At 39.6% G+C, this 25,260-nt stretch overlaps 1 protein-coding gene across 1 annotated transcript in view; it reads left to right on the top strand.

Annotated features, from left to right (window-relative positions):
• The window catches only part of STK38 (serine/threonine kinase 38), a 43,599-nt gene that overhangs the window by 6,457 nt on the left and 11,882 nt on the right, over positions 1-25,260 (top strand). Inside the window, exons 3-8 of the mRNA XM_065885239.1 lie at positions 11,029-11,080; positions 11,999-12,121; positions 13,844-13,927; positions 17,802-17,925; positions 20,150-20,304; positions 24,383-24,485. Coding sequence (XP_065741311.1) covers positions 11,029-11,080; positions 11,999-12,121; positions 13,844-13,927; positions 17,802-17,925; positions 20,150-20,304; positions 24,383-24,485 — 641 coding nt within the window. The remainder of the gene's footprint in view (positions 1-11,028; positions 11,081-11,998; positions 12,122-13,843; positions 13,928-17,801; positions 17,926-20,149; positions 20,305-24,382; positions 24,486-25,260) is intronic.

Here is a 25,260-nt window from a genome sequence, read left to right as displayed (position 1 = left end):
TGAATAAGGCATCTTGCACTCAGCCTAATGTTTTCAAGGTTCATCCATGTTGCTTTTGTGTGCATAGTTTGTTCCTTTATATTGCTGAGTACCGTTTCTCTTTTATGACTACCATAGTTTGTTTATATATTCTTTTGTTGATAAAAATCTGGGCATTTTAAAGTTTTGGGCTGTTTTGAATAAGTTTCTCTGAATATTTGTGTACAGATCTCTTTGTGAACATTTGTTTTCAGTTCTTAGGTTAATATTTAGGAGTGGAATGGCTGGTTTGTAAACATACATAGGTATATGTTTAGTTTTATAAGAAACTGCTAGACCTTTTTCTAAAATATTACCAACAGTGTATGAGAGTTCTAGTTGCTTTATATGTATTTTTTAACATTTGTGTTGTCAGTCTTTTAACTTTAACTATTCTTGTGGATGCTTAGTGGCATTTCATTGTTGTTTTATTTTTAAACTCTTCCTCTTTTTTTTTAAAAATAAATTTATTTACTTTTGGCTGTGTTGGGTCTTCATTGCTGGGCACTGGCTTTCTCCAGTTGTGGCGAGCGGGGGCCACCCTTCGTTGCGGTGCATGGGCCTCTCAGTGCGGTGGCTTCTCTAGTTGAGGCGTGCGGGCTCCAGAGCGCAGGCTCAGCAGCTGTGGTGCAGGGGCTTAGTTGCTCCGCGGTGTGTGGGACCTGGGTCCCCTGCATTGGCAGGCGGATTCTTAACCACTGTGCCACCAGGGGAGTCCCTCATTGTTTTAATTTGCATTTCTCTGACAATGATATTGAACATTTTTCTTTATGTGCTTTTTTTGACCATTTGTGTATTTTCCTTTGTGAAGTGTTCAAATTTTTTGACCATTGAGTTTTAGGAGTTCCTTATATATCTTAGATACTGGTCCTTTGTCGTAGCTGTGTTTTGCAAAGGTTTCCCAGTCTGTGCTTTCCTGTTCATCTAATTTGGCATTTTTTTCTTTTGTAGTTATTGCATTCTGTGACCTCTAAGAAACCTTTGCCTACCCCTAAGTCATGAAGATATTCTCTTATGTTTTCTTCTGGAAGTTTTATAGATTTAGTTTTTACATTTATATGATCCATCTTGAGTTAATAAGTGTGTATGGTATGAGGTGGGGTTTGAGATTTATTTATTTTCCTTATGGATATCCAGTTATTTTAGCACTATTTGTTGCAAAGATTTTCTTTTCCCCATTAGATTGCTTTGGCACTTTTGAAAATCAAGTACTGTGTAATTGTGTACCTGTGTCTGGGCTCTTTATTCTGTTTCATTGATTTATTTGTCTGTCCCTATGCCAGTATCAGATTTTCTTATTACGGTAACTTTGTGGTAAGTTTTGAAGTCAGAAACTGTAAGTCCTCAACTTTGTTGTTCCTGTTTTTTTTTGAGATTGCTTTGGATATTCTAGGTTCTTTGAATTTCCATATAAATTTTAGAATCAGCTTGTCAGTTTCTACAGAAAAGCCTGATGGAATTATGGTTATAATTGTATTGAATCTGTAGATCAGTTTGAGGGAGAGTTGACATCTTAATATTGAATCTTCCGAGGCTTATCTCTCCATTTTGTTAGGTCTTTAATTTTTCTCAGCAGTATTTTGTAGTTTTAGGGTGGAGGTCTTTCATGTCTTTTGTTTGTCTATTCCTAGTATTTTTGGAGTTTTTTGATGCTATTGTAAGTGGATGCTATTGTAAGTGGATATTTAAAATTTCATGTTCCACTTGTTTGCTGCTAGCATATAGAACTATAACTGAATTTTGTATATTGACCTTATACCCTGTGACTTGCTAATTTACTTATTCTAGTAGCTTTTTTGTAGATTCCTTAGGATTTTTTATGTGAACAATCATGTCATAGCCAAATAGGGAGTTTTGTGCCTTCCTTTCCAATCTGTACAACTTTTCTTTCTTTTTCTTGCCTTTTTACATTGGCTAGGATTTCAGGTACAATGTTGAATGTAAGTGGTGGGAGTAGACATCTTTTGTTCCTGATTTAAGTGGGAAAGCACTATTTCACTGTTGTGATGTTAATGTAGCTTTTTCAAAGATGCTCTTCATAGGTTGGGGAAGTTTCCTTATGTTCCTATGAGACTGAGAGTTTTTATCATGAGTGGATGTTGAATTTTGTCAAATGCTTTTTCTGCATCTTTGAAATGATCATACTGTTTTTTCTCCTTTATTCTCTCACTGTGGTGAATTACATGGACTGATTTTTGAATGTTAAACTAACCTTCCGTTCCCATTCCTGGGGTAAACTCTCTTGGTCATAATGCATTATTCTCGTTCTGTGTTGCTGGATTCAGTGTGCTAATGTTTGGATAAGGATTTATTTGCAACAGCTTTCTGCAGGAGGGTGTAGATCATAATTTAAATGGGATATATGACTTGACCTTAAATATGCAGCTCTGTATGCGGAATAGCAAGATACTTTATACCTGGTGGTGGCTAGCTGTTGTTCACTGGGACAAACAAGAGCCTGTACAGTGCTCTTTGTTAGGATCATGGGGAATTCAAAAATAATTTGCACACTCTTATCTCTAGGCATGTGAAACCTGTTGGAGATGGTTATTTTCAAATACAGCCACTCTCTTGAAATCAGAGCTTCTGGAATTGTAGTTACAAAGCAAATGCTTATGAGTTCTGATTAAGTTACTTGTCTTATTTGATAATAGTCAGTTGGTTTTTTTTTTTTTTTTTGCGGTACGCGGGCTTCTCACTGCTGTGGCCTCTTCCGCCGCGGAGCACAGGCTCCGGACGCGCAGGCCCAGCGGCCATGGCTCACGGGCCCAGCGGCTCCGCGGCATGTGGGATCCTCCCGGACCAGGGCACAAACCCGTGTCCCCTGCATCAGCAGGCGGATTCCCAACCACTGCGCCACCAGGGAAGCCCGGGTTTTTTTTTTTTAATTAATTAATTAATTTTGGCTGCGTTGGGTCTTCGTTGCTGCGCGTGGGCTTTCTCTAGTCGTGGCGAGCAGGGGCTACTCTTCTTTGTGGTGCGCGGGCTTCTTATTGCAGTGGGTTCTCTTGTTGCAGAGTACAGGCTCTAGGCGCGTGGGCTTCAGTAGTTGTGGCTCGCAGGCTCAGTAGTTGTGGCACATGGGCTCTAGAGCGTAGGCTCAGTAGTTGTGGCTCATGGGCTTCGTTGCTCTGCGGCATGTGGGATCTTCCGGTACCAGAGCTCGAACCCGCGTCCCCTGCATTGGCAGGCGGATTCTAACCACTGTGCCACCAGGGAAGCCCAGTCAGTTGGTTTTTAATCCTACTGGCTCTGCCCTGTGGTGCATCATTGATATGTATCACATTCTCCAGGAACAAGATGATACATGGTTTTATTTACTTTGTTAGTAAGTGTTATATGTTGATTTACACGATTGCACCCCAAAAATTGGTTGAACTCAGTGCTTTTTTTGTTTTGGATTCTCAAGATGGAAAGACCTTTCAAAAGCTTTCATGGTTTTTCTTTTCTTGAAGACCAAATTAATCAAAGCACAGTAAAAAGAGAATGTTAGACATTTAAGAGGATTAGAATGTTTTTGTAATTTTTGTTATCAAATCACCATTATTTTTCATTTAAAAAAAACAGTAGATACTTTGAACTTTTCAGAATTAGTATTTCCTTGTTAATCTTTTTAGCGCCCTCTTTTTAAAAAATTTTTATTTATTTATTTTTGAGGTACGCGGGCCTCTCACTGTTGTGGTCTCCTCTCCCGTTGCGGAGCACAGGCTCCGGACGCGCAGGCTCAGAGGCCATAGGCTCACGGGCCCAGCCGCTCCGTGGCATGTGGAATCTTCCCGGACCGAGGCACGAACCTGTGTACCCTGTATCAGCAGGTGGACTCTCAACAACTGCGCCACCAGGGAAGCCCTAGCGCCCTCTTTTTTTGTTGCGTTCTGTTTTTTATTTTTAAAAATTTTTATTGGAGTATGGTTGATTTACAATGCTATGTTAGTTTCAGGTGTACAGCAGAGTGAATTAGTTATACGTATACATATATATCCATTCTTCTTCTGATTCTTTTCCCATATAAGTTATTACAGAATATTGAGTAGAGTTCCCTATGCTATACAGTAGATGCTTGTTAGTTATCTATTTTATATATAGTAGCATGTATATGTTAATCCCAATCTCCTGATTTTTCACTTCCCCCCACGTATCCCCTTTGGTAACCATAAGTTTGATTTCAAGATCTGTGAGTCCATTTCTGTTTTTGTAAATAAGTTCATTTGTATCATTTTTAAAATTAGATACCACATGTAAGTGATAACCATATGATGTTTGTCTTTCTCTGACTGACTTTACTTAGCATGATAATCTCCAGGTCCATCCTTGTTGCTGCAAATGGCATTATTATTTTTTTATGGCTGAGTAATATTCCATTGTATATTTATATACCACATCTTCTTTATCCATTCCTCTATCGATGGACATTTAGGTTGCTTCCATGTCTTGGCTATTGTAAATAGTGCTGCAGTGAACATTGGGGTGCATGTATCTTTTCGAATTATGGTTTTCTCTGGATATATGCCTAGGAGTGGGATTGCTGGATCATATGGTAGTTCTATATTTAGTTTTTTAAGGAACCTCCATACCGTTCTTCATAATGGTTGTACCAATTTACATTCCCCCAGCGATGTAGGAGGGTTCTGTTTTCTCCACAACCTCTCCAGCATTTATTGTTTGTAGATTTTTTGATGATGGCCATTCTGACTGTTGTGAGGTGGTATCTCATTGTATTTTTTGCATTTCTCTAGTGCCCTCTTTTTTGGACATGAGTTGATACTTGTTCTTGAGTTTGTTGATACAATTTGATAAGACTATTTTATTTCAGGTTTTATCACCCCTAGAAAATTAAAAAAGAAAAACAGTATATAAACAACTCATATAATTCAACATCAAAAAATCAAACAACACAATTAAAAAATGGGCAGAAGGGCTTCCTTGGTGGCGCAGTGGTTGAGAGTCCGCCTGCCGATGCAGGGGACACGGGTTCGTGCCCTGGTCCGGGAAGATCCCACATGCCGTGGAGCAGCTGGGCCTGTGAGCCATGGCCACTGAGCCTGCGCGTCCGGAGCCTGTGCTCCGCAACAGGAGAGGCCACAACAGTGAGAGGCCCGCATACCGCAAAAAAAAAAAAAAAAAAAAGAAAATGGGCAGAAGAACGGGACAGACACCTGAAAGAGGAAATGCAGATGGCCAACAGGCACATGAAAAGATGCTCAGCATAGCTAATCATCAGAGAAATGGAAATCAAAACCACAGTGAGGTTCCCTATATATGTGTTAGCATACGGTATTTGTTTTTCTCTTTCTGAAATACCGTATGCTAACACATATATATGGAATCTAAGAGAAAAAAAAAAAAGGTCATGAAGAACCTAGGGGTAAGATGGGAATAAAGACACAGACCTACTAGAGAATGGACTTGAGGATATGGGGAGGGGGAAGGGTAAGCTGTGAGAAAGTGAGAGAGTGGCATGGACATATATACACTACCAATGTAAAATAGATAGCTAGTGGGAAGCAGCCGCACAGGACAGGGAGATCAACTCGGTGCTTTGTGACCACCCAGAGGGGTGGGATAGGGAGGGTGGGAGGGAGAGAGACGCAAGACAGAAGAGATATGGGAACATATGTATATGTATAACTGATTCACTTTGTTATAAAGCAGAAACTAACAAACCGTTGTAAAGCAATTATACTCCAATAAAGATGTTAAAAAAAAAAAAACACAGTGAGATATCACCTCACACCTGGCAGAATGGCTATCATCAAAAAGAATACAAGTGACAAATGTTGAAGATGTGGAGCAAAGGGAACCCTCATACGCTGTCTGTGGGAATGTAAATTGATGCAGCCACTGTGGAAAACAGTATGCAGGTTTCTCAAAAAGCTAAAAATAGAGCTACCATATGACCCAGCAGTTCTACTCCTGGGTATATATCTGAAAAAAAACCCAAAGTCACTAATTTGAGAAGATAAATGCACCCCAGTGTTCATGGCAGCATTATTTACAATTGTCAAGATAGGGAAGCAACCTAATTGTCCATCAACAGATGAATGGATGAAGAAGATGCTGTTTATGTACATATATACATACACACAGAATGGAATACTACTCAGGCATAAACAGGTGTGAAATTTTGCCATTTGCAGCAACATGGATGGACTTGGAAGGCATTATGCTAAATGAAATAAGTCAGAGAAAGAAAAATACTGTATGATATCATTTATATGTGGAATCTAAAAACTACCACAAACCAGTGAATATAACAAAAAAAGATGCAGGGGACCCAGGTTCGATCCCTTGTCCGAGAAGATCCCACATGCCACAGAGCAACTAAGCCTGTGCACCACAACTACTGAGCCCACGTGCCACAACTACTGAAGCCCATGCGCCTAGAGCCCGTGCTCCACAACAAGGAGAAGCCACCGCAATGAGAAGCCCGCGCAGCACAACAAAGAGTAGCCCCCACTCGCCACAACTAGAGAAAGCCCGCGCGCCACAACGAAGACCCAATGCAGCCCAAAATAAATAAAATTACCAAAAAAAAAAAAAAGCAGACTCACAGATATAGAGAACAAACCAGTGGTTACCAGTAAGGGGGGGCAGTTTGGGGAGGGGAGTGGGAGGTATGAACTATTGGGTGTAAGATAGGCTACAAGGATATATCGTACAACATGGGGAATATAGCCAATATTTTGTAATAACTGTAAATGGATTTTAAGCTTTCAAAATTGTATCAAAAATTAACAAAAAAAGAAAAAAACAGTGATTGTCAGGTGCTTCCACAGTAGTAAGTAAACTAAAATTAGAACTGTCAGAAATGGAGTTTCAAGTGTTTTGATGTTATGGGGGAAAAGTCATAGAACCTTGATAAATAAGCAGAGTTTTAATGATATGAGACAATTGATGGTAAAGAAACATTTTATTATGGGTATATGGCTAATATATGATGAGCAGTTTGAAATAATAGGTATTAGGCTAGTAAATTTGAGGACTAATAAAAGAGATTATGTTGTAATACAAAATTTTATTTTGTTCGTATATGCCTTGTCTTGTTGCCTTTAAAATCTCTAGTATTTCTCCCACTTATATGCAACTTTTGTGCTGTTCCATTTATAGTAGAACACTGGGTTATATTTGAACAAAGGATTTACTGCAGGGGAAATGAGACCAAAGCCTAAAGGCAGAAGAAAAAAATCATTTGCAAATTGTTTTCTGTATAAAGGTAGAATATGAGAACATTGGGCTATTTCATAGAAACACTACAGTAAGTTCTACATATTGGTTTCAACACAGTTAAATTCCTTGAGTCTAGAGCCCATTGTACAGTGTTGCAAAATGCTTACTAAAGCTACTTATAGATGGTAAACTGAATCCCTTCAGTTGTGCAAGTTCATATTCTTTTTTTAATGTGTTTTGCCTTCAGTAGTGGCCTCTGTGGTAAGCTTCTCCAGGAACAGCAATTCTCCTGTTCTCTTATGTGATCCTAGGTACACATAAGAGAGATAGGTGTTGATAATTGCCTAGTTGTTCATAGAAAATTAATGGTTTGGATAATTTGAGCAGTTTGAAATCAAAACTGAGGCAGCTGGCATTTCTTTTTACAATATTCTGTGTTGTTTCTGTTCTTTATGAATACTATTTTGGTGGATTAATTAAAGCCATAAAAGCCTAATTTAATAGGCAATAATTGTATGCTCTCCCCCTAAATCAAATAAGAACTATCCTGCATTTTACCCTCTGAGAACCAGCATTTTCTGCTACTTCTCTTCCATATTCTTACCCAGGTTTTCCTAACTGTTTGCTTTTAGTCTGATCTGATACTGAGTTGCAATGTGTGATTATTACTAGTGAGCAAGTGTCAGTTTTATTTGGGCCCCAGAAATGGTTAAGTCTAGACTTATCTAATGATATCCACTGACTAGATATCAGTCAAACAAAAGTAATTTGTTGAGATTTTTAAAATTTTGTGTAATCATTTTTAGGGTATTTCTTGAGAATTCAATTTTGATCATGGAGATGCCCACTGTTTATTTCTATACCATTTTTCCTGATTATTTTAAGTGTGTCATCAGCAGAAATTAGAAATATTGTCTACTCAACTTGCTTGTAGAGTGGACTAGCCTTTTCCTCCCATCCCTGCTGCCTCTGAATCAAGCTGTGCTTGAAGGCGAGTCTAAATTAGGTGTAGTGAAGGGGGCTAATTAAAAGAGGTAGTTATGAATGTGTGTGTACATTGTGACATGTTCCGACCTTTTTTCTTTCTTCCTTTCTTTTTTTTAATTTAGCAACATACATCTTAAAAAGTTGCTGTGTACAAAGCATTATTCTTAGTGGAGAAGGAGGATTCAGATGTGGTCCCTGCCTTCAAAAGAACTTACCATCTCACATGGGAAATGGTCTCACATGATAATAAATGGAGCTCACTCGCGGAAGCCTTGCTGGGTGGGGTTGGGTGTGGCCTCTGTGTGTGAAAGTGCCTCTCCCTCCCAGGGTTCTGGTTTGGAACACTGGACTTGAGCTGAAGAGGCCTCATCAAAGGCTGGAGTGTTAGCTAGCGGGGCCCTGCGACCAGAGAGACATGTGGTGGAGGGGCCTGCCTTTCTTAATCATTGTGGGCATTTTTAAAAGCACGCGTAGAAAGACTAATACAATGAGCCCCCATATAGTCATCCCTCAGATTCAGTAATTATCAAGACTTTGCTAAATTTGTTTCATTTATTCCATTTTATTCTTTCTTGCTATTGTGTTTTAAAGCAAATTTCAAACATCTGTCATTTCAATCCTATGTACTTCAGTATGCATCTCCAAAAATATGGCCATTTTCTTGTCATCACAATGCCAACGTGAGTCTAACCAAGTTAGTAATTCCTTGGTATTGTCTTACAGAGGATGTCACTTGTAAGCCTTTTGTAAGACGTCACTGTGTTTGCCATTTTTGCGTCTTCAAGATCTTTGTTGCTTGGTCCCAATAAATCATTACCATGGATAATTTTGCATGATAGAGGCTTTTTCTGTGTACTTTCTCTAATGAAAGAATCTGAGGGGAATTCCCTGACAGTCCAGTGGTTAGGACTCCGAGCTCTCACTGTCTGAGGCCCTGGGTTCAATCCCTGGTCAGGGGACTAAGATCTCACATCTCGTAAGTCACGTGGCGCGGCCAAAAAGAAGAAAAGAATCTGATTGTGTTCAAGGTGTTGATTCTGTTAACTTTACTCAGGCAGGTTATCTACTGAGACCAGTTTAATTACACTTGCAACAGAGCTGTAGAATACTGTCCAGTTTAGTTTTAAAATTTGGGCTGTCTCTGTGACACACATTGTGTGATAGCACATTGGACTGCTGTCACAGTCTGGTGTGGTCATTCAAAGAATATATAGTCAGAAAGTATGATGGTGTTTGATACTCAAGGCACAAAAGGAGCTGACCATGGTTGAGTTCTTACAGTTCTTGCCATGCATTGACTCTTCTTATTCTTCCCTACTTCAACTATTTAACCATGGAAATGGAATAATTTTCCCTCCTGAAATTGCCAATAGTACAGCCTTCTCCCTCCAATACATATGCACACATAGATGCATATCCCAAAATATTCTGGGAGCTAGAAGAAAAGTGAGCAGACTGGGAGCCATGCAGATGCTTTCTTCTTCCCGTCACGGTCAGAGTAGATCTTTTCACTTCCTGGGAGTTTGGACACAAATTCTTGTTTATCATCTCAGCCTGTGGATTTGTACTGTAATATGATTTCTAACAGTAGTTAAATATAATTAAATAAAAATATTCATTTTAACTACATACTATTATAGCAATAAATACTCATTGACTAAAATAAAACTCATTATCTTCCCATGTTCCTCTCTCTGTGCTTCCTGTCTTGGTTAGTGGCATCATTATCCTCCCACACAAGAAATTCTAAGACTGTTCCCTTGACTCCTTCTCCCAGTTTGTTATCTTTGCAGTAGCTCTGTTCACTTCATTCTAGGTTTCCAGCCCTAGTTCCAGGTATTTATTGTCCGTCGGACTCACGATAGCTTCCAGTTTGCCTCCGTCTTTGTCAGTTGCTTTCCCTGCCAGTCCATCAGCTCATTACTTCGGGCTGCCACTCTGAAATAGAAACCTCATCACACCACTCCTTTGTGCACAAGCCTCTGATAGCTCTGAGGTCTACAGACTAAGAGCCAACCTTCTTAGTGTGGCATTGCAAGTTGTGTGTGCCTCAGCTGCGCTAGACCACAGGCTGTTGCTTCGTGTACCTTGTGCTTCTTCCCTGCTCTGCTCAGCTTGCCTGTTGTCTGGAATGCTGATAAGTGATAGAGGAGATTCCAGCCCATGTGCTTTCATTTATTATGCCAAAGAATAAAAGTTGTGTGGAATTGGTTGTAAGGAAGTTTTACTTGTTTCTTTTAGTTTTATCAAATCAGTATGAGAATATAGATCAAAAACATTCTTGGATGCAGTTTCTAAAGTTTAGTACTCCAAGGATTTAGAGTCTTAAGATTTTTGTTTTGTTTTTTGTTTTGGCCGTGCCGTGGGGCTTTGGGTCTTAAGATTTAACAGCAGTGCCAGTCACCTTTTTTGAACATTCCCCCCCCCCCCCTTGAATCTCCAAATTCTGTGTTTACCTTTGTTGTTATTACTCTTTGTTTGTGGCAGGGAGGAGGAGGAAGATGTGAAAGTAAAGGAAGTAGATTTCGGTCAGGGACAAGGAGAGAAACACCCTGATAGAAGAGGTTATCAAACACCAGCTGTTTGTGGTTTGTTAAGGAGGAAATGTTACCCAAAAAAAAAGAGAACTTTTCATTTTGAAATAATATTCTTTGTTGCATTAACATATAATTTTTGTCAAAATGTAGAACTGACAAAGGGTGAGAATCTTTTTATTTGTCTTAATAATTGTAATTTGTTGTTTTAATGAAGCATTTTGAGATTTACCTGTTTTTATCAGTAAAAAAAATTGTTTGCATATAGATAACGGAAAGTTATCATTCAAATGTTATTTCATATGTCTTTATTTATTTTTAGACAAAAGAAGTTAGAAAAAGTGATGGAAGAAGAAGGCCTAAAAGATGAAGAGGTAATTAATATTGAAAAAATTTTCCTTGAAACCCAGCATGGCAAATAATATCTTATCCAGCAAGTTGTTAGCCTTGGTGCACAGGGGAGTGGTTTTGACTCAATAACAGGAAATTATGAGGGCTGGTGTGCTTCTGGATTTAGGTACTCATGCAGAGGGAGAAGTTAATTATTAAGTACCAGGAGAGGATGACTTCTCTAGGCTCTGTTGTAATAAATTAATTAGCTTTAGAACTCCAAGAAAAGAGATGAAATAAAATTAAAAAAAAGCAAATTATAGCATTTTTAATTCACTGAAAAGGCTCCATAGAAGTGGGGCAAATTTCTAAAATCTTTGTCAAGGCAAAATCTCTCTCAAATCAGCCCTTCCCTCCAATGCCCACAGATGTGGCAGAAAATATAGTTAACTCGAAACCATGTAAGGAACTGAAATGACAGTGGAAAATGCTTTCAAAAAGAGGAATGAATCATAGAACCCAGGAAAATGGTGAAAAATACCCAAGACTTGTAGGAACAATAGAAAGTTAATGCATAAAATGAACCACAATGTGTAAAGAAAATCCAGAGGGAAATTTAAAAACCACACTTTTATATAAGGAGGGTTAAAGGAAAATGTTGGTTGTTTATCCTTCCTTCATTAGAAGCTTTAGAAAAGTCAATTGTTGACGTAGGTTAGTCAGCCCTCAGAGGAGGCACCGTCTGTTCAGTATGGCTTGGTTATTGTATCTGAAGGCCTGGGAAGGGAAGAGTGATCTCGTAAGGGTCATTCTGTGGTGCTTTCATGTGTGAACAGATGATGCTTAGTCTGGTGTGGCCCTGCTTTGCAGGTGGGTTAAACCACAAATACGACTTTGTTGCAGAGTTTCAGAGTTCCAACTCCTCCCCTTCCCACCTCTCTCCCTCTTTATTTAAACATTAGAAACGACTCAGGAGATCAGCACATGCTCGGAAGGAAACAGAGTTTCTTCGTTTGAAGAGAACAAGACTTGGATTGGAAGATTTTGAGTCCTTAAAAGTAATAGGCAGAGGAGCATTTGGTGAGGTAAAAAAACCACAGCGACTTGTCAAATACAGGAATACCACAGAACTTCAAAGCTTCTAACACCATGAGCTCATGATTCTTGATATAACGGATGTATGGAGTGCGTGGGTCAAGCATGCCAGCCCCACATCTTAAGTGTTCTGTCTTCTCTTTCTTCCCCTCTGGTTGTTCTCTGCTCTTCCAGAGATAATGTTGATGCTTTAAGTATTGATCTAAAGGGAGAGTTGAAAGGTAGAAAGAAATCAATATTTATTATTTACTGAGTGCTTTTCTCCTATAATCATGACAGTAACTCATTTTATACACAATGAGATTAAGACTCCGAGGGGATATGTAATGTTCCAGCATCACATAACCATTGAGCAGTGGTACCAGAAGCGGGGCCTAGGTCTTCCTGATCTTGAAAGTCTTGCTTTTCGCATTACACTGCCTCTCCGGGAGCAAACTCACAGCATATCTCCACCCTTTATTTCTTCCCGCCAGATTGGTACAGCTCTAAAAAGATGGCCCTAGGTGACAGAATTTATAGAAATAAGCTATGTAAGTGGTGGTATAGAGTGAAAGCATTTGCAGCTTTGTCCCAGCTGGTCTTGCATGTGCATCCTGCTTGGTCACAAGAGCAGTCTGTTGGGGAGGGTTTGAATGAGCCCATGCAAGATCATCTCCATTCATGGAAAATGCCCAAAGTGGATGACCTACTGATGTGTTAGTTTCATTATCATTGTATAAAAGGAGCAGCATAGTATTAAAAACCAGTACCTAGGGGAAGTGTGAGTACATATTCAAAGGCACAGGTGAAAGATAAATTGATCCCTCATTGTTCAGAATCCCTGTTGGCCCCTTGAGAGAGGGAAAGGTACAGGACCACCTCTGAAAGAGCTCTCTGTTCAGTGAGGAGGGGACGTGGGACTCGAAGAGAACATAAAGAATGGTGCAGGGAGAAGAAAGCATACATATCTTGGGGGAAGAGGGGGAGGATGTTTAGGAAATTTCCAAGAAATTTTGTTTGGGTTTGCAGACCATTTATTTTCTTTTCATCATGAATTATCTGTTCTCGCTAAAAAAAAATTCAAAATAGAAAAGAGAAAGGAGAACTGCAGAAAACCCTACTTCCCTGATTATGCTATTAATGCTATTATTTCCCTAATTATGCTATTATCCTATTAATAATGCTTTCAGGCATTTTTTTTTCTATACCTGAGCTTTTGCTATTGTTTTAAACATTGTTGTAATCATTTCCTTAGGTTTTCTGAGCTGACTGCTTGACATGTGCCATGGGTTTAATGAGTCCTTAAGTTCCAGAGTGAGGGTTTGTTTTTTTCTTTTTGGCCATGCCACGTGGCTTTCGGGATCTTAGTTCCCCGACCAGGGTTTGAACCCGGGCCCTTTGCAAGTGAAATCCCTTTGCAATGAAAGCCCCGAGTCTTAACCACTGGATCGCCAGGGAATTCCCACGGTGAGGGTTTAAAATTAGATTGTTTTGTTCAGCTAGGGAGCCAGAGCTGTTCAGGTGTGGAGATATTTGAGTATGTTTCCAGCACTGACTTCACTGTGTGTAATATATCCATTTTGGAACATGGAAAAGCATTTTCTTCTGCTTTGTTATTGCTAGTTGCTTATATAAAAATTACAGTACTTTTCCAGTTTAAATATTACTTCCTATAACACATGAAAGCATTAGCTTGGCATTGTGAACTTTTGGCATTTCTTTATAACTTTTAGGTGCGGCTTGTTCAGAAGAAAGATACAGGGCATGTGTATGCAATGAAAATACTCCGTAAAGCAGATATGCTTGAAAAAGAACAGGTAAGAGCACAATTGAAGCAGTGATTTTAGTTAGTTTGTGAATTTTTGTCTCCTAGAACTGTTCTTTTTGCTTAATTGAAGTGTATATTCCTATTTTAGTTTTCTTTAGCCCTGTCATGTATGTATATACATGTAATATTACTTTTCTTTCTCCCCAAAAGAAGGAGTTACATGTATTTTAAAAGTACAAATAATGCCTCTACATTATGTGCAGACTTTTTAAAGTTGAAAACCTACTAGAGAAATATCTGATATTTGTGTCTCCCAGTTGATCACAAGCTGTCCTTGTCATCAGGAGCCTTTTTTTGAGGTCTTTCTTACTGTGGTAGCATGTTCCTTACTGAATGCTGAGAGATAGAAGTTGTATATACACCTTGGAACTGAGGCTTAGCAATTAGAATTTAGAATTTGCGATCTAAAATGTGTCTTACATTGCTTCATTCTGTACATGCAAACCAAAGTTGGGTCTTCTCAGTGGCTCATCACTACCTAAGACCAGTCTTCTTTTGGAATGCATTTGAAAAAATATAATGCAAAAGGCAGAGCAATGCAGATTCTCCTTTAATGATTAGGATACTTTCTAAAACCTCAAACCGACTTTGCAAATAGATTTATAAGATGCATTAAGTACTTCATGTAGAATAACTAAGATTTTAAATATTGGACAACACATTAAAAATGAAAATGCAGACTTTCCATAAATCTAATTTAATTTAGCAGGTTGCTTAAGAACAGATTGTAATGGGTGACACCTGCAAATATCCTGTAGAATACCAATTGCTACAGGAGGGCAGAGACACCCCATGGAAATGAGACCTCTGGATACAGAGCCTAAGAGCCGGGATGGAGACCAGCCCCACACCCAGTCCTTCCTGCTGCTCTAGAGGAGGTGTAATCACCAAGGATTCTCTGCCCTTCATTTAAGCGCCAGCTCAAAATTTGGGATTTTAATTTTCTCTTTAATTTTCCGATATTACCCAGAAGCTTTAGACTCCCAGGAATTTTGGTCGAGAGTATCAAATACCCTGGCAGTATATCTTCAGACAGTATAGTTTATGCTAACACCAACCTTATTCAAAATGCACACTAGCCCTATTAATTTATATCTAAAAATTAGTGTGTGATATGGGTGTAGGCACTGAAAGAGTTTTAGTTAATCTTGAAAAGGAAAATGTAAGGCTGTATTGATTGGTCAGTATATTTTGTATTTCACAAGTAAATTCTATTTTTACAAGATCTATTTCCTATAGTTTTAAGCAAGACTCAAAATCTTCCTTTATCAAGTGATTACTGTTCAGAATAAAATCGTAAAGAGAAGTACACATCATGAGTTTGACTTATTAATCCTTCATAGCATGTGCCAGAGGTAACAGAAGTGGTAACAGGATGATCCAAACATATTGTGTAAAAACATTTGCTCAAGTACTGTACCTTCTTCAAAATCAGTTTCTAAAAATTTTCTACATGAAAATAAAGGACATGTCTGTTCTGTTAAAAATTTTAATGTTTAAAATTAAGATTTTTAAATGATGCATTAACTTAAATTAGTAGCTCACCTTGCTGATGGACTCAGCTCTTTAAGTTTGATCTCAGTGTGGTCCAATTAAAGTTTCTGGCCACAGACTCTACCTGGGTCAGCCGTCTTGAGGAAGCATGCAGCAGCTTTGTGGGGCAAATCCATCACTTCTGGGTGGGGCTGACAAAGTATAGATTCAGAGCCTAACTTTTTGTAGGTATAGGTGGCTTATCCAGAGGAAAACTTTTTGCTTGCTCTTACAAAACTGAGCAGGAATTACAGCTACCCACTGAGAGTTCGGGTTGTTGTTCTGTCCCACAAGATGGAAATTTCTGCTACCTGGAAAATAAATTTTAAAGGATAAGAGACCAGCATGTAGCTAGTCTCTTCATGTTTCTCTTCCAGTGCAAAATGAAAACCTCCAGTTGTGATGCCAGTATAGTGTTAGGATGGAACCAAAGACTGACTTTCATCTCTGCTTTCCTAGTGCCCAGGGTAGCAGCTAGCATGTGATTCCCCCACCCCATTCAATATTTATGGAACAGGGGAAAGGGAACCTCTGGTGTGAGTTGCACCTCTGGCTCTTCCCACCCCTACCCTAAAATCACCTGACTCCACCCCTAGACCTTGAGGTTCTTAGCTGCTGTCTCAGCCCCAGAAGAGAAGGGCAGGGTGTGGTCACAGTACCTGTAGCTTTCCCTGTGACAAACTGAGAATGTTGCAGTCACCATCCTGCCCTCTAAGGCGAGTGACAAGCGGCAGTGGTAGTGTCTGTTCTTTTCCATACATCCCTACAGTAGGTAGAGGACTTAACAGGAGACAAGGGAAGCAGAGGTGGGTGAATGCTGCCGTGTATGGTCTTCGTGTAGTAATTGACTGGGTCATAGCCAGGTCTGCATTTTAGCAATGCATTTTTGGCATGAGCATTTCTTCAAAGCATTACTTGGCTTCTTCATGATTTTATAGCACTGTTCCTTATCACCCTTATCCTCTTCCATTTTTCCCACCCTCATACCATAAGTAGAGATGTAAAAACGTAAATTTTCTAAGACAGCGGTCCCCACCCTTTTTGGCACCAGGGACCGGTTTCATGGCAGACAATCTTTCCACGGACTGGCGGGGGGAGGTGGGATGTTTCAGGTGGTGATGCAAGCGATGGGGAGTGATGGGGAGCAGCAGATGAAGCTTCACTTGCTCGCCTACTGCTGTGCGGCCCGGTTCCTAACAGGCTGCAGATGGGTACTGGGGACCCCTGTTTTAAGACATTGAATTTATTTAAAAATTTCCTAAAGAACAATTTTGGTAGAAACTGAAAACTCAAATACTTTTAGGCCTGTGGGAGTTAGTATGGAAGAATGAGGCAGGTTAGGTGTAAGACAGGAGAGAGGGCTGGGATCTGTGTCTTTGGTAAAGACATCCCAGTAAAACAAACAAGCATACAGCACATTGTCTCAAAACAAAAACCATGGGCTGAGTTTGCCAATAGAAGTGCCGGTTTGTGAACTTGGTATATCTTTACCTCTGAACATATTCTAGGAGGTCCAGCCCTGGAACATATGTTAAGGTCAAAACCTCTATTCAAGGATTGGACTGGGTCTTAATAAATTTAGACCTGATTCAACCCAGTTTTGCATCTTGTGACGCTTACATAAGAGGAGAGGGGGTGGGACTTGATAATATGCAGCAGTGTTTTGATTACTATTATATGCTTAAAGTAGATAAGGTAAACTTGATAATAATAAATTAATTCTCCCAAACGTTTGGCAACTTGGTCTTCCTAGCTAGGTATTTCAGTAAAAATAGAAAACGGCAAGGTCATAAATTTGAATCTACAACTTTTCTTAGGTGTTCTTATATTTAAGTTCAGTAAGAACTGATCGAGCACATCCTGTGTGCACAGCAGTGAACTGAATGTTGTGGCATCAGAGTATTCTGGAATTGTCAACAGGGCATTGTCTTTGCAGATGTCATTGAAGACCTGAGGGAGGATGTGTTTAGAGAGTCTCATCTTGGGGACTTGTTTCTATCAAAAAGGATTATTAGGACAAAAAGATATGCAAAAGGATGGTAATTTTAACTAATCAAAGGTTCCATTTATAGCACTGTTAAAGTTTCCCTTTGCATTCAAGCCATTGATTTTGCCATTTTTTAAGCCTTTCATCACTCAAGTTTTCATCACTGAATACCTTCAAGTCAAATGTTGTCAATTTTGAGTTAGTAGGTTTGCCTAAGCATAAAATTAGATCTTTTATATCATCACAGTTTAATACTCAAAACAGTATTTAAATTGTTTAAACAAATATACAGTCTAATAAAGCAGAGCAAGGCTTGTCATTAATCAAATGCGTGTACCTCCAGGTTGGCCACATTCGTGCGGAGCGTGACATTCTAGTGGAGGCAGACAGTTTGTGGGTTGTGAAAATGTTCTATAGTTTTCAGGATAAGCTAAACCTCTACCTAATCATGGAGTTCCTGCCTGGAGGTAATTACTTGACGATGAAAGGTCATTTTTCCTTTTTGTTTTGTGGTTTCTCTATCACATCAATTAACCCTCTTTTCTACTTTTAATCGTGCTCACAAAGTTGCTTTCTGTATCTTTTTAGGTCTGTAAGGAGGTCAGTAACCTGTCTGTGCTGGGGTGCCTTTCTACAGCTTTAGGGCCATAAAAGTAACCTTCTCCTTCATTCTCATAATTTCAGATGGATATTTCTTTCTTTTCTTTTTCTTTCTAAATATAGGAATAAACTAGGGGCTTTGCCTGCCCTCCTGTCAGTGGAATCATGTATAATTAGTTACCCCAGTGACAGAATTGAAGCTATTACATTCTTTGCTTCAACTTTTTTTCTATAACTTATAAGAAGTGAATTTCTCGTTACCTGTATTAGTAGCCACAATCAGTTTCTCATTTCTGAGATTTCAAGTTTTATGTAACTCGGCATGTGCATCTTCTGAGACAGCTCCAAAGTACACCCAGAACAGAGCATGCATCTGTTCTGGGGAACACAGTCTGTTTCCCAGTGAGCAGACAAACTGTGAGCACACTGGTAGGAAAGAAAGAAAACTTTCTTTTTTGCTTCTATAGCAAAACTAATATAATTGTGGTGTAATATTTGATCTTGTGACAACCTTTAGTTTAGATTTAGGGTCATCAATAACTTTTTATTAACAACTGATGAAGGCTAGAAAAGAATCTATCTGATAGAATGAGGAGAAACTTTTTAACATTTAGATGCCAGTCGATAAACGGGAGTAAGAACCAGTTCAGTAACCAGCCAGCCCCTTGACATGTGTCTCCTCAAACCTTACCTGCACCATCTTCTATAGACTCTTGTCTCCTGGACCCTGCCCTTTGCACCTGGTGGAGCTGGCCTGCAGAGCTATAGACTGCCTGGCCTGAGCGCTCTGATCATCTGGGCAAGGCCCACACAGGTGGGGCCACAGCGCTAAGGCCTCACAGATAACTTAGAGCTAGCCTGAGTCTCTGATGTGCCTCCAGATTGAATGCCTGGCTGCCAGGAGTGATAAGGCAATCATGTTTTTCAAGTTTTGGGGCAAAAAGGAGCATTTTAATAAATGGCTTAATTTTTGCCCAAGGGTAAAATATCCACTTTTCTCCAAGAATACAAAAATTCCCTCAAAGTTATAAATTAAATTTAAAAAGCAGCACGGCGCTCTATTAAAATCAGAGGTTTCTATCTCTTTTCCCTGTTTCCTAATATAAATGTCTTCCTATGCGATCTAAACTGAATATTTCCTGTTTCTTTTAGCTTTAAACTGCTTATTCATATTTCCTTTGCTTTCCTTTTGTCTGACTGTTGAGTTAGGATCAGAATCTTTTTTTCACCATTTTATGTTGATGGTATTAAGCAGAAATAATTAAATTTTGACTTTGCAGAAAACTAAGTTTACCTTTTAACTGCTAAAATACTGATGTTGTGTTGTAAAAGTTGCATAAAGCATTTTGGTGTATATTTAAGTACCTACAATAAAGCACTGGAGAAAAAACCCAACTGATATAGGGACGTGTTCACCGTGTACTTTTGGGAGGCAGCTATTACACATCCTAGTCTGTAGCATTTTCAGTTCATACTTAGCTTTTGTTGAGTAACACTTTGCTACATAAATCCCACCTTTTTTTTTTATGTTCTAGTGTTTTGTGAATAAACATTGGAGAGCTTGTTCTCAACCTCCCAGCATTTTTACATTTTTGTTGTTTGGCATTTCAGCCTCTCTCTGATAATGGCAGTACAGCCTATGTGGAAATGCCATTTGGTTCTAGGTAGAGAGAATTTGCAGATATTTGTGCAAAGTATAAAGTAAAGTAGCTTTTCCCCCAGTCCAAAAAATTATCTTAAGCAAATTTATTTATCTGTCTACTTATTTATTTATTTTAGTGTGAGAGGAATTTCCTTTCTCTCTCCAAAGTAAAAGGGAAATCACAGCTCAGGGGTCAGCATCAGTTAGCTTAGGTGAAAGTGTTGTGGAATCCCTGACTGTGAATTTTACCTTGTAAGTGTTAGAAACTGCTTAGCATTTCTGCTCTTATTGGGCATTTCCGCCCGTAGTGGGTAATCTCTGGGACAGAGCAGAGGCCTGTTTAGCACCGCCTTACATTGGCAGATAAGGGAGACACATTGAAAACTGGCATTTATTTGTGTGTTGTTTTGTGTGTGTGTGTGTGTGTACTTTGTATCTTGTTTTCCCAGGGGACATGATGACCCTGCTGATGAAGAAAGACACACTGACAGAAGAGGAGACTCAGTTTTATGCAGCAGAGACAGTATTAGCCATAGACTCCATCCACCAACTCGGATTCATCCACAGAGACATCAAACCAGACAACCTTCTCCTGGACAGCAAGGTACTGTGGGGAGTAGCAGCCTGACCAGTGTGTCTTTACCTGTCTGAGCAGCCTCTGCTTTAACACCTGTGTGGCTTGCAGTAATCACAGTAGGGGAGCTGTGAGCTATCCGGTACATTTTTTTCTTTTTCTTACAGGTAAGTTTGCTGTTACTTACTTTCTCTGAAAGGCTTATGAATTCCATAATTTGACTGAACAGTTCCTCATAAAGATAAAGAACATTTTGGAAAATGATGAAGAATAAAATTGATTTAAGTTATTTTGTAATAAAGCCAAAGATAGTCATCTTCTCTTAGCATATAATTAACTATACTAATGCATCACCTATCGAGAACCCTTTTGTTGGGCAACCTCATCTGTTGAGGATCCCGGCCAAGAACCAGGAAGGAAGGCGACAGCAACAATAATCTGCCACAAAGTTCAGGTTCCAAAACCTGTGCCCTCTGCTTAAGGCAGAGTCCTACTCAGTCTCTGTGATGGCGTCTTTGTAGTCATCTTTAGACATGCAAATGAGGTTAGTTGCCTGATTCTTAAACTCACAGCAAATCAGAAGAAAATCCCTGTGCTGCTAAATTGTTGGATGCTCCTTGGCAAGTTCTTCTATAAAGTGAATATATTGATCCAGAGAAGCTCCAAAGTCTCTTCCAGCTCTAAAATTCTAGGTTGTTGTGTTCTGGTACATGGAATTGTTGTCTAGACTGAATTTTTCTTTTAAGTAGGAAAGTAAATTTAACTCCTAGGGTAGTTTTCTTTCTTACTGTCTTTTTTTTTTTTTTTTTTTTTGCGGTACGCGGGCCTCTCACTGTTGTGGCCTCGCCCGTTGCGGAGCACAGGCTCCGGACGCGCAGGCTCAGCGGCCATGGCTCATGGGCCCAGCTGCTCCGCGGCATGTGGGATCTTCCCGGACTGGGACACGAACCCGTGTCCCCTGCATCGGCAGATGGACTCTCAACCACTGCGCCACCAGGGAAGCCCTCTCTTACTGTCTTTTGATAACAGTCTTTGAAAAATCTGAAGTTTTGGTCTACTTTCTTTGAAAACCTTAATCTTTCTGTTTAAAGAGGGTAGGAGGTTTGTCAGATAATTTCTTCTAGTTAATAGTTTTTTTCTTTATTTTAAGAATAATGTATATACGTAGTGGAAAGTTTGAACAATACAGAGAGCTATAAAGAAGAAAAATACCTATAATGTTATCGTTCAAAGATCACCACTATTTTAGTAAAATAGCTTCAGTACCTTTTCTGTTTGTGTCAGTTTATGTACAGTTAGCATCGTAAAAGTAAATAGCTTGGTATTCTGCTTTTAAAATGTTAATGTATATGAAATTATTTTTCTGTCCTTAAGTTCAGATACATATATATATATTTTTTAAACTGTGCCTGATAGAAGGGTTTTATTTTTTTTTAATCAATTTATTTTTGGCTCCCTGCGGTCTTCATTGCTGCATGTGAGCTTTCTCTAGTTGCAGTGAGTGGGGGCTATTCTTCGTTGTGGTGCGTGGGCTTCTCATTGTGGTGGCTTCTCTTGTTGTGGAGCACGGGCTCTAGGCGCGCGGGCTTCAGTAGTTGCAGCATGTGGGCTCAGTAGTTGTAGCTCTCAGACTTAGTTGCTACACCGCATGTGGGATCTTCCCGGACCGAACGGATCAAACCCGTTTCCCTTGCATTGGTAGGCGGAATCTTAACCACTGCACCATCAGGGAAGTCCTAGATATATTTTTAATAAAGCAGTAGCCCTACTTTGTGTGGTCTTGGGTTCAGATGCCTTGGTCCTGTACCCCAGGTGCCTTAGTTCTCGCTTAGTTGTAGGCCGTAGTCTGTGTTCAAGGTCAGCAAACATACTGAAGGCCAAGAGCTTGGGGACTCAGTCTAGCTGAGGTGGATTTGGGAACCCTGTTTGGTGCAGACATGCTCTCTACCATATGCTAGCCCAGACTTGTAGAGGAGAGCTCATATATGTGTTTAGCCATATAGATTATAGAAGGGAAAATGTAGACATTTTGAGTTCCTCCTGTATACTCAGAAGAGCTACAGAGTTCTCTGAAAATTTAGGTTTGAATAGCATTTGCTCTAGGCACTGCTTTTTTTAAAAAATAAATTTATTTATTTTATTTATTTATTTTTGACTGCGTTGGGTCTTCGTTGCTGTGCGCAGGCTTTCTCTAGTTGTGGCGAGCGGGGGCTACTCTTTGTTGTGGTGCGTGGGTTTCTCATTGTGGTGGCTTCTCTTATTGTGGAGCATGGGCTTCAGTAGATGTGGTGCATGGGCTCAGTAGTTGTGGCTTGCGGGCTCTAGAGCACAGGCTCATTAGCTGTGGCGCATGGGCTTAGTTGCTCTGCAGCATGTGGGATCTTCCCGGACCAGGGCTCGAACCCATGTCCCTGGCATTAGCAGGCAGATTCTTAACCTCTGCGCCACCAGGGAAGCCCTGGCACTGCTTTTTAAGACACTTTTTCTTGGAGGTGTCCAGGTAAATCATGTAATTATGAGAACTATAAAACACTTCCTTGGCTTGCAGAACAGGTTATTTACAAGTCTTAAAGGAAGATACTAGGTTAGCAGGCCCAAAGCTGGTAGTTTACCAAAGACAGACAGACAGACACACACACACACACACACACACACACACACACCCTAATGGGATAAAAAAACCTCCAAAAACCTGACCCTACGGACTGAAGGAAGGTGGTATCATGGAAAGACCACAGATGAGTCATTGGAGCTCAGACCTTGGCCACATCACTTTTCATTGTGTGACCTTGAGCAGTATAGATCCCTGAGCATCAGGAGTCTCTCCCCTGTTTTTGGTTTTACCTCCTTATATACTTGAAATTTTGGTTAGTGGACACTTGGTCCTGTCTAAAATGTTCATAAGACATTTGGTCCATGCAAAAAGTTCCTTGCAATTTGGTCCAATCCAAAGTGTCCATGCCAAATGGTTTTGGACAGAACCAAGTATCAAGGACCTTTTGGCGTGGACCAAATGTCCTGCAAGGAAAATCTCACCACCCCAAGAACACCTTCCTCTTCCTTAGGAGCATGTGCCAGGTACCAGGTTAGGAGCCTTACATGCATTAATTCCCATCATTCTTGCCAGGAAGATATCATTATTTCCATTTTCCAGATGAGATCAGGGGGTTGGAGAGGTTAAGTAACCCTGGTCTGGAGAGAGAGAGCATTGATTTCTGGCTTTGGTTCTGCCATTTCACCCCAAAGTCATTTAATGACTCTTGAGTCTGAAGTGTGGCTTAAGAATGAGACAGCACACTTAAAGGCATGGTGCCTGGCTCACAGGAGGTGTGAGTTGAGTTTTCTTTGAAGAGAATGATAAAGTCAGAGACTTATGATTGGAATACAGTGTGGCAATATTTGTCAATAACTGTGCAATAAAGTTTATTCCCTTTGTCTTTGCAATAGTTTACTCCTTGGCATTTATTCTGATGAAATAATTCATGTGGGGAGAAAGCTATATGAACAAAGATTTGTTTATTTACTCATCCTTTAACAGCCGTTTATTAAGACCATCTTCTGTACCATGCGTGATTAGGGTTGGGAACACAGGCCCTCTTTGGCACAGGGGTGCTTTGAGAGTGGATTGAGCATCCAGTATCGGGGGATAGGTAGACGGCGATGTACTAAGTCATTTGAATATTATGTAGACATTAAAGATGATTTTGAAGAAACAGAAGAATATTTGATTGAGTTAGTTTAAGAAGTAAAATAAGATGCTGTGGATACACCTGAAACTAATATAATATTGTATGCCAACTATATTTCAATATTTTTAAAAAGTGAAAAAAGTTAGATGCCATGGAGGCTTCAACTAGTTTTAAAGTTTATATTTGGACAAAAACAAAGGTAATGTGCAAAAATGAAAATACTTTTATTTGTATAATAGGATTTGGGGTGATCTTTAAAGAATTTGTTTGCTATTATATATTTCTCCCTGTAGTAAAAGAAAAAGCAGCATCCTTTGGCTGTGGAGCTGCAATGGATACTGCACAGAGCTAGAGAAGATAATGTTCTGTTCCACATCCATGAATGTTCATCCATTCATTACCTTGTTTCCTCCCCATAGGGCCACGTGAAACTTTCTGACTTTGGCCTTTGCACAGGACTGAAAAAAGCACATAGGACAGAATTTTATAGGAATCTGAACCACAGCCTCCCCAGTGATTTCAGTAAGTGTTAACAGTGATGTTAGCCTTTTTATCCCTTAACTGGGCCTGGAAGAGCTGTGCCCCTGCTAACCAAAATATGTGGGATGGATTAGGAGATTCTCACAGTTTGAGTCTTTAGAGAGTAAAAATACCTTCCCAGGTTTGCCTGTGATTTGTACTATATGGTGAGGCAAGATGAAGGCTACCAAATGTGTTAAAGGCAGATGTCCAAAAGAGCATTCTTTGGAGCTCTACTGAGAAGGTTACAAGGGACGAATAAGGAGCAGGCAAGCAAAAGTAGTAGAGGAAAGAGTCCTGGGAACAACTCCAGATTAGATTTATCCTTGGTGCTTCTTTCTGTCATGGCAGAAAGAAGTTTATGAGTCACTTTCACTCTATCAAACCATTGAAACTCTGTAGTAAAATTACATTTCATTCTTGAGAAGCTTATGTCCGTAGTGCATTATATATTCAGAAGTCACTGATTATGTAACAGTTACTACTGTTGGAAATTTGATAGTAATTTTGAGAAGTTGTGAATGTTTTAGGTCCACTTTGGGACCTTTGCTTCTGATGAGACTGAATTCCCTGTGATTCTGATTAAATTCCCTGTAATTTTGTTTAAGGCCTGTCCGTGTCCTCTCTGGCCACCTAATCCACATAGAAGTGTGGCTTACAACTCTTATTGTGTGATTCTTTGAGTTAATGCTTTAGAGCCTCTGATTTGGGCTTATGAATTTGCTGGGAAATGTGTCATCCAGAGTTACTGATGTATGGGCAGAAAAGCAAGACTTGA

This window comes from Phocoena phocoena, chromosome 10 (assembly GCF_963924675.1).
Source record: "Phocoena phocoena chromosome 10, mPhoPho1.1, whole genome shotgun sequence".
NCBI lineage: Eukaryota > Metazoa > Chordata > Mammalia > Artiodactyla > Phocoenidae > Phocoena > Phocoena phocoena.
Note: the sequence above shows the minus strand (reverse complement) of the source record. Positions and strands in the feature narration are given on the sequence as shown.